Source organism: Microcaecilia unicolor, chromosome 6 (assembly GCF_901765095.1).
Source record: "Microcaecilia unicolor chromosome 6, aMicUni1.1, whole genome shotgun sequence".
NCBI lineage: Eukaryota > Metazoa > Chordata > Amphibia > Gymnophiona > Siphonopidae > Microcaecilia > Microcaecilia unicolor.
The window spans coordinates 236,218,440-236,231,829 of record NC_044036.1 but is presented as its reverse complement, the minus strand read 5'-3'; the positions used below and the strand labels follow the sequence as shown (position 1 = coordinate 236,231,829).

General features: G+C 44.7%; 1 protein-coding gene across 1 annotated transcript in view; it reads left to right on the top strand.

Moving 5' to 3' along the window:
• The first annotated feature begins 2,356 nt into the window (after positions 1-2,356).
• Positions 2,357-13,390, top strand: part of NOXA1 (NADPH oxidase activator 1) — a 590,376-nt gene continuing 579,342 nt past the window's right edge. Inside the window, 2 exon segments of the mRNA XM_030206681.1 lie at positions 2,357-2,445; positions 2,554-2,731. Coding sequence (XP_030062541.1) covers positions 2,435-2,445; positions 2,554-2,731 — 189 coding nt within the window. The 5' untranslated portion in view covers positions 2,357-2,434.

Sequence of the window (13,390 nt, the reverse complement as noted above, 5' to 3'; positions counted from 1 at the left end):
TAGAAAACGAGCAGAATAAAACTAGCACTTAAATTAATAAAAGCACAAGTTCAACAGAAATATGCCTGCCTACATAAATAGTTCTTCAATGCTCTACGAAAATCACAAGCATCCCAAAGACAATGCAATGTAACAGGCAAAGTATTCCACAAAAGTGGGGCATAACAGGAAAGTGGTTGTGCTTGAGTCTTCCATCAGTTAATGAGGCCAATACATAAGTAGACTGTGTATGCAAATGCAGTGGATGACTGCTGTATACAAAGATAAAAGCAAATGTAAACAGTTAATAGGTGGATAGCAGATAAAGTACAGCTGGTGCATCTAGTCTTTCCACTTGTAGTTCTTTCTGGTTTTCTAGTACTTTGAGTACATGGGAATAAAAATTGCTCTCATGTCTTCCTTCCCCTTCTGCTCCTTCCGCTGCACCATTGCATTTGTGTTATTAGGATTGCAACCATGGCAATGATGTGGTGATGATGCGGATGAACTGAAAGAAATCTTGGTGAACCTGGAAGACGTACTGAGCCATATTCGACAAAATAAAGAGTAGTAAATCACCTGGGCCGAATGGCATACATCCAAGAGTACTCAAAGAACCCAAGCATGAAATTGCTGATCCATTACTAGTGATCTGTAACCTGTCATTAAAGTCATCTTTATTATCTGAAGACTGGAGGGTGGCCAATGTAATGCCAATTTTTTAAAAGGGTGATCTGGGAAATTACAGACTGGTAAGCCTGAAGTCAGTGGCTCTTCAGCTTGGAAAAGAGACGGATGAGGGGAGATATGATTGAGGTCTACAAAATCCTGAGTGGTGTGGAACGAGTAGAAGTGAATTGATTTTTTACTCATTCCAAAAGTACAAAGGTTAGGGGACTCTAAAGGAAGTTACATGGCAATGCTTTTAGGAATAGTTAAGTTGTGGAACTCTTTGCCGGAGGATGTAGTAACAGCGATTAGGGTATCTGGATTTGAAAAAGATTTGGACAAGTTCCTGGAGGAAAAGTCCATAGTCTACTGTTGAGACAGATATGGGGAAAGCTACTGCTTGCCCTGGGATTGGTAGCAGGGATGTTGCCACGATTTGGGTTTCTGCCAGGTATTTGTGACCTGGCTTGGCCACTGTTGGAAACAGGATACTGGGCTAGAGGACTATTGGTCTGACCCAGTATGGATATTCTTATGTTCTTATCCAGCGCCTACTGAATTGTGCCTAGATATTTAGCACTAGCTCTTATCTGGGTACTGGCACTGAATGTCGGTGGCCTGTCAGGAGTTACCCGGGTATCACTGTTATTCAGTGGTGGTACCCAGATAGCTACCAGGTTAACAGAACAGTTTTCTTGATGTTCCAGGTTAACCAGGTAACTATCTGGGTACTTCTGCTGAATACTGGCAGTGCTTGGATGACTCCTGATCCCACCTCATACCACCTTGTTACTAACTGGATAGTGCCGTGGTAGTCTACATGAATTTTCAGCAGCACTTTCTGTGAAGCGCTGCGTACGACTGGTAGCGCTATAGAAATGATTTATAGTAGTAGTAGTAGTTATGTGTCACTGAAAATCTGAGTATCACCTATTCAGCACTAGTTAACCAAGAAGGAGCCTCTCCTATCTGGTTAACTAGCACTGAATATCACCCCATATCAACTTGATATTTTGGATTTTCCAGATCTAAACTTAAGGCAAGTTACATTCAGGTACACAAGTTATTTTCTTGATTAAGTGGGCTTACAGTCTAACTTGAACCTGAGGAAACGGAAGATAAAGTGACTTTTCCAAAGTCAAAAAGAGTGATAGTGGGATTTGAATCCTGTCATCCCTGATATACAATCTGCTTCTCTAGCCGCTGGGATACTCGATACTCCTTCATTTTTGTCATACTCCTTTATGCCTGAGCTTCCTTTTCCCTGAAATATTTCCAGCCTCTCATATGTAAGTGAAAAATCTATGTTTTTCCCCACTCCCTTTTTTTTCCCTCCAGCAAGTACATTTTGAGGGCCTTGAATTTTTCTTTGAATGACTGCTTTTGCAGTCCTTGTTCCATTTTAGTAATCCTCCTCTAAAATGCTTCCATCCCTTCATTGTGTTTAAGAAGGTGCAGCCTCCAGGTGAAGTCTCATTCATGATCTACAGTAAACAGGAGCATCTTACCTTCTTTTCCTGTTGATGATATGTCTGCATTTGTAACTGAGAATACTGTTATCAAATTGGATAGATCAATTGTTGTTGTTTTTTTCTGCCATCAACCACTAAGTTACAACCAGAAGTTACTGTACTACTCTGTAACAATTTAAATGGGCGTTTCTGATTCTCTGTTATTGTGATGCAACAATGGCATTTCAAAGGGCTGACATCACTGCTCCCTCCTTCCAGGCAGAGCTCAAGCTTCCTGGCTGGATCTAGTTTCAAGAGAGGTGCAGCTGTGACAGATGAGAGACCAGTAAGGGTTCATCAGAGGCAGGAAGAGAAAGCGAGTCTATTCTTTCTTCCCCCCCCCCCCCCCACACACACTTTAAAATTAAATACATTTATTTATTTTTTACCAAAGAATAATGTCCTACAGAGAACTAATCCAAAAATGGCATGAAGGAGTTCTGGCCATGGATCACAAACAGTGGGATGTGGCTATGAAGATCTTCTCCAGCATTCAACAACCTCCCTCCAAAATCTGTTTCAATATGGGCAGTATCCATCTCTTAAGAGGAGACTTGCAGGAAGCTTTGCAGGTAAGAAGACATGAAACACTTATTCAAGTTGATAGGATTGAAGCTGAACTCCCTCTGCCAAACGTTTCTCATTTTTACTGGTATGGTTAAAACCTGGACGTTTGGTCGGGCTTTAGGATTAGTTAATTCTTTAATTTGATAACCTGCCTGAATTTGCATGAACAGAGTATAATCTAAATTTATGGAATCCATACATAAATCAAAATTATAAATAGGCATGTAAACAAAGGAAAACACTAAAAAGGCAGTTCTAAGCTTGGCACCTGTATTTGCATGCCATTTGAGCAACGTACAGAATACTAGCACTTTCACAGATAAGTGTACACTTACAAGTATAAATGGTGGCAGGGCTACTGAGTGCCATTCTGTAAAGGTGTCTGTAAGTGGCATAGTAGCTAAATGCAAGGGGACATGTGAGGGGCTTGGGAGCTATCATGTACACAACTCACAAAATACTGTTAGTTATGCATGCCCCTGCTACATTTACACAACTGCAGTTATGCCGAGTTTATGGCTCATAGGCACACCAGTGCTGGGATATGCTAGTATTCTATAAAAGAATCCGGTCACACAGATGTCATTATAGAATAAGTGGGTAATTTTATAATAGAGTGCCTACTGATAGGGCTATTTAAAGTACTTATGTTAAGCCTATTCATGAAAGAAAAATGAGTGCCTACTTTTCTTTATAAAATGCTAGTGCAAGTGGACAAATAACATACCTTAATTTAAGGTATAATTACTTACATTAGCCCTAGAGCTGGCGTAAATATCCCTACTTCCATTTTGTAAGATTACATGTAATTTATCATATTTTATAATTGATGTGTGTACTTGCTTGCAGCTCTCATGCTCAGCCCAAACTCCGCCTATGTGCACACCCACAGTAAAAGTACATACCATTCAAACAATGTGTGTACATTTACACTGGATCAGTATTTTATAAGAGATTATTTATGCACACAAGTAGCCACTCACGGGGGTCACGTGATGCTTTAAGGCAAGGCAGACGTGGTTTCCGCGTTCTCCCAGGCCCCGACTCGATCTTTCAGGAATAAACCCTGCAAACTACAAGCAAACACTGCCACAACTGTGGAATTGCGAGGGGAGATTATATGGAAAAATTTTTGAACTCCCCGAACCAACCAATGGCGCCCAAAAGCTCTAAGAAAGAAAAAGAGAAGCCGAAAGCGGCGGGCGGCGCTGAGGCGAGTCCGCCGCCAAAAGACTCTACGGCTTTCTCGGCGGAGCAGCTACGGCAACTGGCGGAGGTAGTTGGAGCGGTGGTCGAACCTAAATGGGACAAAGTATTAGAACGCCTCGCGACGATGGAGGCGCTAATCACGGATACAACAAGGAGGACGGGAGAGCTCGAGCAGCGGGTATCAGCAGTGGAGGAGTCTCTAATCCCCAACGCGCAACAGTTTAAAGAGATCGAAAAAAAAATGGAGTCTGTAACTGAAAAACTGGATGAATTAGAGAACAGGTCTCGTCGAGCCAATTTAAGAATTGTGGGCCTACCGGAATCGGTGGGTGCGTCGGTGCTACCCTCAGTGCTGGAAAAATGGCTGGCTAAGGAATTCGCTTTATCTGACCACGCGGGGCCCTTATGCTTGGAGAGGGCCCACCGCGTGGGCAAACAGCAAGATGGCCGACGCAACCCAAGAACAGTAATCCTGAAAGTACATAATTATGTACATAAAGAGGAAATTCTAAGGGGATTTCGGATGAAACGGAATGAAACCAAATTTGATGGTAACCAAATACTTATCTTCCAAGACTATTCTGCAGCTCTGCAGGAGAAGAGGAAGCTGTTTACACCATACTGCAAAAAGCTGCATGAAATGAGCACCCAGTTTATGTTGGCTTACCCTGCAGTGCTAAAAGTCAAAGACAATGGTCAGTGGAGAACCCTTGGAACTCCTGAGGAGGCACAGAAGTATGTGCAACAACTGGAGCTGAAGGACCGGGACGCTGCAGGCAGTGGCTGAACTGCATATAGTCCAAAGTACTGGGCTACTCTGATCAGGACTAGAACACTAAGTTGCAGGGTTGGTATATTGTTTAAATTGCATTAGGAGTCGGGTGCAGGGAGACAAGGAAAACCCCTGGGACCCATTCTAATGGGTAATACATGTGTGGGTTTAAAGGGAAGGGAGGAAGGGGTGGAGGGGAGGGGGTTGGAGAGGGATGGAAGGGACAAGGGTGGGGGGGAGGGGGGAGGAGAGAGAGGGAAGGGGATTAGGTTAGTGGGGAGGGAGGGGAGAGAGGGGGAGAGGGCTACATGGATGTGCACTAGTGCTGTGGGAGTGAGTAAAGGTATGAGAAGGGGGATATCATTGGTGAATCATATGGTTGTACTGAGAACTCCTGCTCTGTATGGAAGTTGGATCCCTTGGGGGGAGGGGCTGGCCCCCGGGGATGTTCAGAGTAGTAAATCTGTCATCCTAACTATTGAAATTTTGGCGACTGGCTGATTGTTCTCAGATAAAAATATTCTCCTGGAATGTCTCTGGAATTACATCCCCGGTGAAACGGTACAAAATATTGACACAGTTGAGGCGCAGGGGTGCCACCATCGCATGTCTCCAAGAGACTAAGCTTACGGACATTGAACACAAAAAACTAAAGCAACAGTGGGTAGGGGAGTGTTTTTATTCCTCTTCAGGGGGTAAGAAAAGTGGGGTGGCCATTTTAATTAAAAAGGGTCTCCCATGTCAGTTCAAATTAATCCACAAGGACGCTGAGGGCCGTATAGTGTTTGTGCAGATGAACTACCAGGGCCAACAGTATTATCTGTGCATGGTTTATGGCCCCAATGAATATAGCCCAAGTTTCTTTCAAACTCTTACTGCCCTGGACCTTCAATATGCGGACGCTCCATGGATCTGGGCGGGGGATTTCAACCAAGTACTGAACCCTGCCCTGGATAGATCTTCCCCTAGGGCTTTCCGGGGACCGGGGGGAGGGAAGGACATGGGGACGCTTTGCCACCAACTTCATTTGGTGGACCCTTGGCGGGTGCATAACCCCACCACTAGAGATTATACACACCAATCTAAAGTCCACCAAACCTGGTCGAGAATTGATTACATACTGATCTCCCAGTCTTGGTTCTTTAGGGTTCGGAGGGCTGAGATAGGCCCATTAGCTGTCTCTGATCATGCAATGATCTGGCTGGTTTTGGATCTGGCTGTGGGTGTAACAGGGGCACGACCATGGAGATTTCCGTCTTTTTTACACCAAGACAAACAGTTCATTGAACACTTACAGACAAAATGGCAATTTTATGTTGACACTAACGCTGACTCATGTGATTCCTCAATCACTTTTTGGGAGGCCTCTAAAGCTGTTATAAGAGGAGAGGTGATTGCTTTTCAAAGTGCTAGGGCCAAGAGAATGGTGGCAGGGGTGCTGCGCCTGGAAGGGGAGTATAAATTAGCAAAAAAAAAATTTATTGCTGATCCTTCCAGGATTCACAAAGACAAGATGGATGCCTCCCTGGTGGCGCTTAACTCCCTTCTTCATGAACAAGCGCAGAGACATCTATCGGCGGGTCGCCTTAGGTTCCAGTGCTTTGGAAACAAACCGGGTAGACTCTTGGCGAGGGTGGCACGGTCGAACATTCCGCGCCAGTTTATCCCCAAGATTATCAACCAGCGGGGGTCACAAGTTTCTACGCCACAAGCTATTTTAGATGGGTTCCGAGATTTTTTTGAGGATATGTATGCCACAGGGAATTGTGAACATGGGACTTTGTTGAGAGACTATTTAGACGATGCAGGGATGCCCAAGTTGAGGGTAGAAGCCCAACAGGCTCTGTCTAAACCACTTCAGGGGATAGAAGTGCAAAAAGTCATCAAGAAACTAAAGCTGGGGTCTGCCCCAGGGGTAGATGGTTTCTCAAATGAATACTATAAAATCATGGCACCCCAAATATATGGTCCTTTAATAGATTACTATGATGAAGTGATAGACCGGGGCTCATTTTCTAAGGGAGAAAATGAAGCACTTATTACTCTGATTCCTAACCCTGGCAAGCCATTGGACCAGATGGAGTCCTATAGACCTATATCTCTCCTCAATGTGGATATAAAAATCTTGGCTAGGATACTGGCAGACAGGTTGGCAGCCCATATTCCATCTCTGGTAGGGGAACACCAAGTGGGCTTTGTACGAGGCCGTCATGCAGTTACCCATGTGCGGAAAGTATTGTTGGCAACGGCCTACGGGCAGGCTACAGGGGACCCACTACTATTAGTGAGCCTTGATGCAGCCAAGGCCTTCGATAAAGTCAACTGGGACTATTTGTTCCAAACCCTTGAATATATTGGGGTGGGAGGGAGGCTTTTGGCTGCCATAAATACGCTTTACCGGGACACCACGGCACGGGTACTGGTTAATGGACTTCGTTCGGACGCTTTTAAAGTGGCAAGGGGTACCAGACAGGGGTGTCCCCTGTCCCCATTATTGTTCTTATTGTACTTAGAACCCCTCTTGCGCACCATACTAAAAGATCCCAATATAAAAGGAGTAACATGTCGTGGGAAAGAAACAAGGGTACTTGCATTCGCGGATGATCTTTTTTTGACCCTCACCCAACCTACCATCTCGGTCCCCCATCTAATAGAGGTTATAGAGGAGTTTGTTTTTTTTTTCTGGCCTTTCTCTAAATTTACATAAGTCAGTAGCTCTCCCGGTTCAATCTGCGGTGAGGGAGGAATGGGTGGGGGACTTTCCGTTCCAATGGGCAGAGGGGGTGGTCAGATATTTAGGTGTGCTAATTCCATCTGATCTTTCCCGGTTAGCTGAGATAAACCTCGGTCCACTGAAAGACAAGCTAGTAACAACACTGCGGGGGTGGAGGGGGTTACCTCTCTCACTACAAGGACGAATAGCTCTATATAACATGACCCTGTTCCCCAAGTGGACATATATTTTACAAATGCTCCCGCTCATTCTGAGTTGTAAAGAGGACACATGGCTTCAGAGACAGCTTAATGGGTTCTTATGGCAAGGAAAGAGAGCATGTATTGGGATCAAGACATTGATGCGGCTGAAAGGGAAAGGGGGACTAGGACTTTTGGACCTGAAATTATTTTCGATAGCCAGTTGTTTGCGCCATCTGTCGGACTGGTTCCGATCCACTGAACACTTTTCATGTACTGGGATTGAGACTGCTCTGACAGAACCGCTACATTTTGCATACTGGTTACAGGCGCCAACAAACCAGTTACCTCCTCTGGGTCCTTACAAATATATTTTGAATCCTTTAAGGAAAACATGGCACTGGATAAGCAAAACCTATAAGTGGGACAGATCGGTGTCACCCCTGTTGCCAATTCGGGGTAACCTGGCATTCCCGGAGGGAGGGTCTTTGACCCTATTTAAAAAATGGTCAGCGCGGGGGATCCGGTTCAGGTAGTAACAGAGCAGAGGTTAATGAAACCGTTTCAGACCTTATGTGAGGAATTTGGTCTGGAAGGGGGTGATACATTTGCATATCTACAGCTAAGTCATTATGTCCGTTCATTGCCGGCCGGTTCCCTGGCCAGGGGTGTGTGGGAATTGCAGGACGATTTGTTGGGGCTGGAGGCGCAGCAGAGAACCCCACTGAAATACTACCATAGCTGCTTGCGAGACTCTTTAACACCATTGGACACTACTCTCATATGCGATAGATGGTCCAAAGAGCTTCGCTGGTGTTTGACACCACAACAACTGGAGATTTGTTTGAAATCGTCTCAGAGAGTGACTGAGAATGCAGCATGGACAGAGTTGAACTACAAATTCTTGCTGCGCCTTCATATTTCGCCCCACAGAGCTTTCAGAGCAACTTTGCGAGAGTCAGATGATTGCCCTAAATGTAGGGGCCCGGGAGCATCTCTGGGACACATGTTTTGGTCATGTCCATTGGTGCGTTCATTTTGGTTGGCAATGGGCGGACAGGTGTCGGGCATGTGGAAGGTACGGTGGAGGCCTACTCCGGGCCAACTATTTGATGCCTTTCTGGTGCAAGGACCGCTACCAGAGGGACTGAGGGCTTTTTTAAGGAGAGCTGTGTTGATGGGGAAAAGAACAATTTTGCAGCAATGGACCACACGAGAGGCCCCCTGCACATCGCACTGGCGTAGCGCCATGATGCAGTGCTGCTCAGTGGAGAAACAGAAGATCCGTGACCTGGCCTCTGCAAGGGGAGATTTTTTTTGTAAGGTTTGGTCACGGTTCTGGGACTCACTTACTTCCACAGCAAAAAGCAGGATTTTGAATTGTTAGGGGAGGGTGGGGGAGGGGTATCAGCTGGAGAGTTTGTTTGGAAGCAAAGAGGGAGGGGAGGGGGGGAGAAAAACGAAAATCATAGGTTCAGCATATGTTTGAGCAGATTTGATACTCTTTTTTGTTAGTTAACAATTTCTTTGTGAAATGGTTTTTTCAATTTTGTGGTCACAATATCTTGTATTGTATGAAGTTGTGCTAATAAACAATATTTAAAATAAAAAATAAAAAAAAAACAAGTAGCCACTCACGTGCATAAATTATTACAATACTGCTATTTATGTGTATTCTTGATACCAGGCGTTTTTTTTTTATAGAATTAACATCTAAATACATAAACAGAATGAACAAGATAATATAACATACAAATCATTGCAGTTAAACTGTTTAAAGAAAACAACAAAGCTGGGGGTGGCAGTTGGAAGCAGATCAATTCAAGTAGTCACCCCCAGCAAAAGACAAGCTACAACAGTAATAAAGAAATCTCTGACTATAATCAGAGAAGAGAATAAGGGTTCTAACACTGATGTTGTAATCCACCCGGGCACAAATGATCTAGCCAATAATAATGCTTGTAGTACAGAAAGCTTTTCAGGAGTTGGGGGAGAAGTTAAAACCTTTGGTACAAACTGTAGCTTTTTCTGAATTAGATTGTAAGCTCTGTCGAGCAGGGACTGTCTCTTCATGTTCAAGTGTACAGCGCTGCTTATGTCTAGTAGCGCTTTAGAAATGATAAGTAGTAGTAGTAGTAGTAAGTTCTACCTACTTATGGAAAGAGAGAGGAAAGACTACAAAACACTGAGAACTTCAATAAGTGGCCGAAAGCCTGGTATTACCAAGAAGGTTTTAAGTACATAGGAGGATGGGGCAATATATGGAAAAACAAAAGACTATATTGTAATGATGGGCTGCATCTCACTGTGGCAGGAAAAAGAATCCTTGGTGAGAGATTCAGACAATATGTGTCTAGGCATTTAAACTAGAAGCTGGGGGTGACATTTAGAAGCAGGTCAATTCAGGTAGTCACCCTAAGCAAAAGACAAGCTACAACAGTAGTAAAGAAAGCAATTAAAACAAGGATCTTAGCAATTAACTTCTTAGCAATACCACAGTAGGTGAGCCTAAACAAAACAAAACAAAAAACTACACAGAAGATGAGACTGCCACTGAAATGTAGCTGGAAAGCAATGATCACAAATGGTCCTAGTCTAAGCAACAAAGTTCAAAGCCCTGATGATAGAGGCAGATTTAGATGTTGTCCTTATCATGGAGACATGGTTCAGTGATTCCCATGAATGGGACGCAAACACACCAGGCTATAATCTATTTAGGAAGGATAGAGATGGTCAGAAAGGTGGAGGAGTAGCTCTGTATGTCAGAAACAATATTAAAGCAACTGAAATGCAGGGGATCTGGGGAAAAGGAAATGGGACTTGATATACCGTCTTTCTGAGGTTTTTGCAACTACATTCCAGGGGCGTAGCCACGGGCGGGCCTGGACAGGCCCAGGCCCACCCACTTTCCCTCCAGGCCCGCTCAGCCAACATGCTCGTACCAACGGCGTGGCGGTCCGGTCCGCATCAGCTCCTTCGACTGTCGGACGACCCTTTTCTCCAGCACCCAGCCTTAAAAAAAAAATCGGCGAAGCGCCTCGCATCTGCTCTGCGCTGCTGTACAGCAAGCAAATTGCCTCATTGCGTCGGCCTTTCCTTCACTGTGTCCCGCCCTCGTGGAAATAGGAAGTTACATCAGAGGGCGGGACACAGTGAAGGAAAGGCCAACGCGACGAGGCAATTTGCTTGCTGTACAGCAGTGCAGAGCAAACTTGAGGCGCTTCGCCGATTTTCTTTTTTTAAAGGCTGGGTGCTGGAGAAGAGGGTCACCTGACAGTCGAAGGAGCTGGTAGGCAGGTGGGGGATGGGACTCGGATGGGAGAAGGGGACTGGGTGGGGTGGGCTCAGATGGGAGAAGGGGCCTGGAGCAGGAACTGGGGTTGAGAAGGGGGCAGGGGGGAGAATGGGGCCATGCCTGGGCAGGTGGGAGAATGGGTCTAGGGCTGAAAAGGGGGGGCCTAATGCAAGGCATGTGGATGAAGGGAACTGGGGGCTGAAAAGGAGGGTAGGTGGGATAAGGGGGCTAGTACTAGAACTGGGGGCTGAAAAGGGGCAGGGGCTGAAACTGTGCAGACTGGGGGCTGAAAAGGGGACAGGGAGAAGTGGCTGGGGGCTGACGCTCCGGACTGGTGGGAGAAAAGGGCTGGGGCTGAAACTGGGGACTGGTGGGATAGTGGGGCTGAAACTGGGGACTGAAAAGGAGGGGCAGGTGGGAGATGTGGGCTAGGGCTGGAACTAGGGGCAGGTGGGATAATGGGGCTGGAACTGGGGGCTGAAAAGAAGGGGCAGCGAGAGGGAGGGCAGACCCTGGATGGATGGGAGAGAGAGGACAAATGGTGGATTGAAGGGGCAGAGAGAAAGGACAGACAGTGGATGGAAGGGATGGCAGAGAGGGCAGACACTGGATGGCAGAGAGAGAGAGAGAGAGAGAGAGAGAGAGAGAGAGAGAAGACAGATGCTGGATGGAAGGAAGACGGTGAAAAGAAGATGAGGAAAGCAGAAACCAGACACCACAAACTGTAAATAAAATATATATTTTTATTTTTTTGCTTTAGGATAAAGTAGTATTGTAGATGTGTTAATAAATGTTTATAAATGAACATGTAAATAAGGTAATCTTTTTATTGGACTAATTTTAATACATTTTGACTAACTTTCGGAGAACAAAATCCCCTTCCTCATTTCAGGATAGGATACTGTAACAGCACTATACTGTATTGACCTGAGGACGGAGGTTTTGGCCTCTGAAAGCTAAATGTATTAGTCCAATAAAATGGTATTATTTTATTTTCTATATCTGTTTTATTTCTATTTGTTAATGTGTAAAGTGGTGATTGGTATTTGTTAGTTTTTTTCAAATTTACATCTGCTGTCTTTATATTTTGCACAGTACTAGGGGACATTTTCTGTTTCTGTGGCATTGCATTGTATGCAGAGTTTGGCATCTTGGGGGTTCAGTTTAATTTTTGTCTAAATAGAAAGTTTATGATTACTTATTCTATAGTGGATTAGGGTGTATCTGTGTTTGTGAAAAAGACATGGCTTTCAGTTGGCATTGACTGTGCAGGATCGACGATCTGTACTACTCACACCTAGTGCCCCCCCCATATCAGCTCTGGGCCCACCCAAAATGTCAAGTCTGGCTATGCCACTGCTACATTCAAAGTGGTTTATATTTATTCAGGTACTTATTTTGTACCAGGGAAAATGGAGGGTTAAGTGACTTGCCCAGAGTCACAAGGAGCTGCAGTGGGAATTGAACTCAGTTCCTCAGGATCAAGGTCCACTACACTAACCACTAGGCTACTCCTCCACTCTGCCACTCTCAGGTTCCAGTAATCAGAAGCTGGAAACATGACTGTTAATGTTTTCTGTGTGTCAAAGATTCCATCGAGACAGTGAACAACAGAAAGCACGTCAAATATGTGTGTTTACACGCAAGTTACACTGATTGCCTCTTGCACTCCATTCAAATGTTCCACAAGTTCTACCCACAGCTACAGTGGGACTCTGGCGGGTTTGAAAATGTAACCTGGTGGGTTATATATATATATTTTTTTTATTTTTACCTGGGTTCCTAGAGATTGTTGGTGGTCAGTGCTGTGACTCCAGAAGCAGTTCTGGACTTCCTGCATGGAGCTGCGCTGTCTGCGGCTTGCCCCAATGCTCTGAGTGTTGGATAAAAGTCTGTAAATGTATTTAGATGTGTGTTTAAACATGTGAAAGGTGCACTGTGTGTGTGGTTCGATGGCACTAATGATTGTGGGATGTTTTGATCTGATTGTATAGAAATTTTATGGGGTTTTGTCTAAAAGTATAGCTTTTCTATTATTTCCTATGGAAAGTTATTTTCCAAAATGGAGATTGTGAAAAAATGTTAATTAGTGTCCATGAGGCAAGTACCCTGTGTTCTGACACCTTATTGGCCAGCAGAGGTCAGCTGGTGATTCAGAGACCCATTGTCTCTTGGCAACAGCTTGCCAGGAAGTGGAGGAGGGGCTGAAGACACTGAAGAGGAAAGATGTGTTTGGGAGAGCTCTGAGTGCATGACAGGATTTCTAGGCAGAAAAGTGTGTGAAAGTAAGTTTTTCTGTGAGCTTTAAATTCCTGAATACAGGTGAAGAGAGTTGAAGGTAAAAAGTGTTGGATTTGAGCAGAGAAAGAAAGTTCTAAAACTGATGTTTTTTTTTTTGTGTACTGTTTAAGTATCTGAAAGGGAATTTCTCTGCCAGTGTTTAGTGCTGAAACACTGGATGCAGGTGAAGTGTGC